We start from the raw sequence: 6396 nt of genomic DNA, 5'->3' as shown, positions 1-6396 counted from the left end.
CGCTCTTCCCACTTAATTTTCTTCCTGAGGTATTCTCCTGCCATTCAATTTGAAAGCCTATGCACATTATGCTTTATGCTGATTTTCTACATTATATGGACTTTCTTTTTATCTTATGATTGGCATAGCATGAAAACATGTGACCTTGCAAAATTAAGTGCATAAAACGCGAAATCTTCCATGAGGTAATGGGGTAAGAAACAAAAAGGATTTGTTCATCATTTATGAGGTAATGGGGTAAGAAACAAAAGAGATTTGTTCATCATTTAAACTGTATTTTGTCATTTCTGTAATGTGTCGAGCATCTAGGAACAGATAATGTGACATAAAGTGTCGCCTTACAACGGTTCTTTAGGTACAATACCTTCATTAACTTTATAAGGAGCTTTAATATTGGTGTAGTAGAAGCCTTTATCTGAGGGGAGAAAAGTTCCATGACGTGTACAAGTTGACAGCAATTTTCTAGTGCCGGATTTATCTCTGAGATTGATGTTTCAGGTGACTTACGTGCCACTTTCAGTTATAATATCCACCTTTAGAAAGGAGAACATTAAGAGGCCCCTCGAGGGATTTGGAGTTCTCGTTCCTTCTGTGGAGCAGCGGAATGGTTTAAAAACTTTAGGTAATGCTTGGCTATTTGTCCTTTATTGTAAATCTGGTACGTTGTGATCACTGATCACTATGTCCATTATGCTATGCAGGTACTCTCTTTTCGTCTATGATGTTTCCTGATCGTGCACCTAGCGACCTATATCTATACACAACCTTTGTTGGGGGAAGCCGAAACAAGGAATTAGCAAGCGCATCAATGTAATCAAGCTTTAATTCTTTGTGTTTTTCTCTGCACCTCTCGGTATAAACTTTATATGCTATTCACTCTTTTTTCCCATCGATTTTGTTGTTTTGTAGAGACGAACTGAAACAAGTTGTCACCTCTGACCTTAAACAGTTATTAGGAGCCGAAGGAGAGCCCACATTCGTAAAGTAATGATCTTTTCCTTATTAGTATCAAACAAAGCTTCTGGATTATGGCTCGGTTATATGGATAATTATCTTACGCTTGAAGCATGCTAATGACAGCCATTTTCACTGGAAGAAGGCATTTCCCTTGTACGGGCATAATTATGATTCAGTTGTGGAAGCTATTGAAATGATGGAGAAAAAACTTCCTGGATTCTTCTATGCAGGTAGTTAATTATGTGAGAAACTAACTTGTAAAGGGTAAAACGAATAAAATGTTGATTATCACGAGTTTAAACCTAATAATGCAATATGAATTGCCTTTGATAGAACACACACGAAAATTATGTGCTTTTTTTGCATTTAGATACTCGTTGTTGCTACTGTTATTCTGAATTGTTTGTGTTTATTTCTGTAGGCAATCACAAGGGTGGGCTGTCTGTTGGAAAAGCAATAGCCTCTGGATTCAAGGCGGCTGAACTCGTGATCTCGTATTTGGAATCTTCTTGAAATGAAATTTCACATTGGCCCCGATTGTAGAAATCTTTAACACTGTTCCCTGTATGATATCTTGTACTTCATATGTTGTTCTTTGTCCAATTAATATCGTTTTCAGTTGATATTTTCGTATGATAAGTGTAAGTTTTTTAAAGTTTACGTTCAAGAAAAAAAATAAAAAGTTATTGTCGTTTCTTTCCAGGATTAAATCATCATAAGTCCATCCCTTAGCTTTAAAAAAATCAGAGCAGCCAGATGACTGATTATCAGGTTTTGTTTAAATACAATTTTCCTTTCAAAAAAAAAAACAAAGTTAATGTCGTTTTCCGTTGGTATCATTCCTATCATGTATTTTTTTTTTTTTTTTTTTTTTTTTTCTACATATAAAATTTTCATGGAAACGAAAAATAAAAATACCCATTTCACAAAAAACAAAAAAAATATATCCTTATTGCATTCCGTCTACTGCCTTTCCTCCCTTCTCATTATTCATCACTTTTAAAGGTTTTTTAGCTGATCCACTTACTTTTGAAGGTTTTGAAGTACGAAAAATAACCTCAATAAATACTATTCAAGTATTACTTTAGCCATTAGTTATGTAAAAGTTTTAGAGTATAAATTTTAAACTAATTAAAATCAAGAACGAAAGAGTGGATGATCGTGGAGCAGGATTTTAATCTAGAATGCGACAACAGGTCCACATCCCCAGTCATGTGTCAATAGCAAGGGGCGCGAAATCTTGTGTAGAACTAGTTTTGAATTTTTTAAATGTAATATTTTATTAAAAATGTTACATTTTTCTCTAAGTTTATTTTTTTAATGTTTAAATATTGATCATTAAGAATATTTTATGTCATTTTCAACAATTTGGCCACTTGAACAATTATAGTTGTACTTCTTTTAAAAAACTTAGGGTATAATTTTGGAATAATTTAAAATAATGAGAGATACCTTTTGAATTATTAAAACACAAGGATAAATGTGAATTTATCAAAAAATGGGACGGTAGTATTGGGTTTTCTTAAGATATGATAAACTATATATAAACGTTCGGCCCTGTTTACTTCACCGATTCGAGTTTAGAATTTGAGTTTTGTTACAGTAAAAAGTTCTCAGAAACAGTCACATCTAACTTTTTTGCTACAGTAAAAAACTCTCACATAAAATCACATCTCAACTCGAATTACAAACTCGAATTAGCGAAGTGAACGAGTTCACAACAGCAGTTTGGCAGCAAGGGCATCCCGCGTACTGATCTAACTTTTTTGCTACAGTAAAAAACTCTCACATAAAATCACATCTCAACTCGAATTACAAACTCGAATTAGCGAAGTGAATGAGTTCACAACAGCAGTTTGGCAGCAAGGGCATCCCGCGTACTACATGCTCGTCTTCCGTCTACTATCTGCCTCCGCCGTCCTCGTGTGTTTTGAATCATTCCTCTCGTATCTCTCTGTTCCTTAAAAGTTTGAAACTCCCAAAAATTCTTCTCTTCTAATCAGAAGTTAGATACTGTTTTGTTTATTGATTTTTGTGAGGTAACCGTGCATTTTGTTCTCTTCTTCTACCCGAGTTGACAGCAGAGCAGCACATATGTAGAGCAACTTGACCACCCGACCCGAACTCGAGCAGTTCGAAGTATCTCGGCTTTTGGGGCTCAACGGGGTATCGCGGCTCAATTTTTTCTGAGCCTGACAATGTCGGCTCAGCCTAAACATTTGTGGTGCCCCGGCCGAACCCGGCCAATTTACACCCCTAGTCAACTTTTAATCTTGTTCATAAATTGATTATGATGTAGTGGTTTTTTTTTTCCTCCTGTTTTAATTAGAGGTTTGGTTTGATCATCTCTTAAGTTTTGGTTTCATATGGCTTAGATCTTTTGTGCTTATTCTTATTTTGAATTTTGAATTTTTTAGTTTTAATTTAAGTTTTTACTGCAGTGATTTTTCTCTCACAAAAATTGTCAATTTTTTCCGTTACAGTGTTTTCTTTCACATGAATTCACTTTTTAATTCAAATTTATATGAATTTAATTTTTAACTCAAGTTCTCAACTTGAACTAGCAGAACGAACGAATGGGGCATTTGCGTGCGTGTTTCCTTTATTTCGATATGATTGTTTCACCTATTATTTGAGTATATGCAGCTAATATCACATTAGGGGTTTGATCATGATAGTCAACTTTTAATCTTGTTCATAAATTGATTATGATGTAGTGGTTTTTTTTTTCCTCCTGTTTTAATTAGAGGTTTGGTTTGATCATCTCTTAAGTTTTGGTTTCATATGGCTTAGATCTTTTGTGCTTATTCTTATTTTGAATTTTGAATTTTTTAGTTTTAATTTAAGTTTTTACTGCAGTGATTTTTCTCTCACAAAAATTGTCAATTTTTTCCGTTACAGTGTTTTCTTTCACATGAATTCACTTTTTAATTCAAATTTATATGAATTTAATTTTTAACTCAAGTTCTCAACTTGAACTAGCAGAACGAACGAATCGGGCATTTGCGTGCGTGTTTCCTTTATTTCGATATGATTGTTTCACCTATTATTTGAGTATATGCAGCAAATATCACATTAGGGGTTTGATCATGATTTGTTATGGATGTTTTTCACTTTTTCTTGTGTGAGATCATCCTTTTACTGGCAGATTCATGGTGTCCCTGCTATATTTGCTTTGAGAAATGCCCTTTTCCTTGAGCCCATATCTGCATCTCAACGTGAACATGCTAAAAACTTTAGACAAAGATCGCTTTCATATGTCGGAGTGGGAACACCATATGTTAAAGAAGAGATTGGAGAGCATAAAGGAAGAATTAGGACACCAAAACTCGCCGGTGGAGGCTGTAAAAAAATAGACGCAATGGAACAAAGGGAGTGTGGGTGAAGGATAGAGTTCAATTTAAGAGAAAGAGAGCAAAGGTTAGAAACTAATTTCATGTCTTATTTGTCTTATGCCAGAAATATCTGGCTTTAGTCTTCTCATTAGCAGAACTTCTCCGAATGCTTCTATTATCTCTGCTTTCTATGTATTTATCTGCAGGGTCCAAACCCGCTTTCATGTAAGAAGATAAAGCAGCTGGTAAATCCTGTCCCAGTGAAAGTGTGCTTATTTTTTACTCGTTTAGTTCGCTGATTTGAATTTTTAATTCGAGTTGAGATGTGAATTTATGTGAGAGTTTTTTACTGTAATAAAAAAGTTAGAAGTCATTGTTTCTGAAAGCTTTTTACTGTATCAAATTCAAAATCTAAACTTGAATCGGTGAAATGAACGAGACCATTGACTTCTAAGATTATTTAGATATTTAATTATCATATTATTTTGATTTCTTTATAAAAAAAATAGCTTAGTAAGTGCAATTTTAATTTTGAGTTGATTAATGAGTATTATTTAACTTCTTACTTTTTCCCCATTTTTCCGATTCCTTGTTCTATGGAAAAAAAATAGAGAAAAGTACAAAGTTTGCCTTTGCCATGGTTTTGTGAAGTTCCAATCATTCGTTACTTTTGCTTTTAATTATACACATAGTTTTAACCTTTAAAAAAATCGAATAAAAACCTGAATTTAACTCATGAATTATGGACGCGGTCCATTTAGAGAAAGCCTATTAAAGTCGTTCTCAAGGTTTTGATCGTGTTTGTATTTTGTCATTCAAGAATTTTTTAGTCTCAATTTAATGTCGTTTTTCAGGTGGTTGTCATTTAAACGTTTGCATATTTCCATCATTGTTTACTTGACATCAATGTTTTAATTCACTGCCTCTTTTTTATGGGCTCGCCGTTCATGTCTTTTTGAGATTGTCGTCGGATCCAAATTAATCTCGTTTTCATTTGAAGTCGTTTTTAGGTGGTTGTTATTTCCTCAATATATATACTGTCGTTCTTTGCTATCAGTGTCGTTCCCAAGTTTTGTGTGTGTGTGAGGTTCTCAACTTGAGTCACTCCAAAAAAAAAAAAGTTCTTTTTCATTTGTATCGTTTCTTTCATTTGTAGTTGTTATAAGATAAGAAAATAAAAATCCTTAAATGGATTTCCTAAAAAAACCTATATCATTGTCTACAGTCCCAGTGAATTTTTTTTTTTTTTAGATTATGACCCCATAAAGAAAGAAATCTGGACTCTCTGTATAAAATAATCCCAAACACAATAAATGCAAGACCATATTAGTAAACCTTCCGTTACTCAAAAATAAAAAAAAAATAGTAAACCTTCCCTTTAATCCATTAATCATGTGTGTGTAATACATAATATATATATATATATATATATATATATCTATGCATGGGAACCCAACATTTCCAACCAGGACCAAGACAAAGCCAGTAAAAATATTGGAAGAGTAAAATATGGGTTTAGAAATTCTACCATCCACTAGAAATTTAATCCTCCTCGTGACTCTGCTCTCAATTGTAATACGCAAAAGTAAAGCCGTTCATTTTACCGATTTAAGTTTAAAATTTGAGTTTTTTTATAGTAAAAAACTCTTAAAAATAGTCACATTTAATTTTTTTATTATAGTAAATAATTTTCACATAAAGTCACGTATCAACTCAAATTAAAAATTTAAAATAACCGACTAAACTAAACGGCCGTACGTTACTTCCTCCCATGCCGACAAAAACCCACGTTCACATGACCAGCGACTTGGGCCCAGGAATACCACTCACGGTCCATTGCAAGTCCAAGGACGACGATGTTGGTGTCCACGTGTTGGCTGGCTCCAAATGAAAGCTTTGGGTTCTGGTTTGCGCCTTGTTTTATCGGAGGCACGCTTTTCTTCTGCCGTATGGAATGGCCCGGCAATTCCCATTACTTCGATATTTACAATCAGAAAAGAGACAGGTCTAGATGTCGTAATGACGATTGCTGCTGGAGTATAAAGCCCACTGGGCCCTGTGTCTGCAACTCCGACCGTGTCGTCTGTTATCCTTGGAATACATG

General features: G+C 34.1%; 1 protein-coding gene across 1 annotated transcript in view; it reads left to right on the top strand.

Moving 5' to 3' along the window:
* LOC21400623 (protoporphyrinogen oxidase, chloroplastic/mitochondrial) overlaps positions 1 to 1590 on the top strand; it is a 4904-nt gene extending 3314 nt beyond the window's left edge. Inside the window, exons 14-19 of the mRNA XM_024175564.1 lie at positions 1 to 29; positions 499 to 622; positions 702 to 810; positions 910 to 984; positions 1081 to 1187; positions 1379 to 1590. Of these exons, the coding sequence (XP_024031332.1) occupies positions 1 to 29; positions 499 to 622; positions 702 to 810; positions 910 to 984; positions 1081 to 1187; positions 1379 to 1470 (536 nt within the window). The 3' untranslated portion in view covers positions 1471 to 1590. The remainder of the gene's footprint in view (positions 30 to 498; positions 623 to 701; positions 811 to 909; positions 985 to 1080; positions 1188 to 1378) is intronic.
* Positions 1591 to 6396: the final 4806 nt, after the last annotated feature.

Source organism: Morus notabilis, unplaced genomic scaffold (genome assembly GCF_000414095.1).
Source record: "Morus notabilis unplaced genomic scaffold, ASM41409v2 Scaffold168, whole genome shotgun sequence".
Lineage (NCBI taxonomy): Eukaryota > Viridiplantae > Streptophyta > Magnoliopsida > Rosales > Moraceae > Morus > Morus notabilis.
This window is presented reverse-complemented; position numbering and strand designations above follow the sequence as displayed.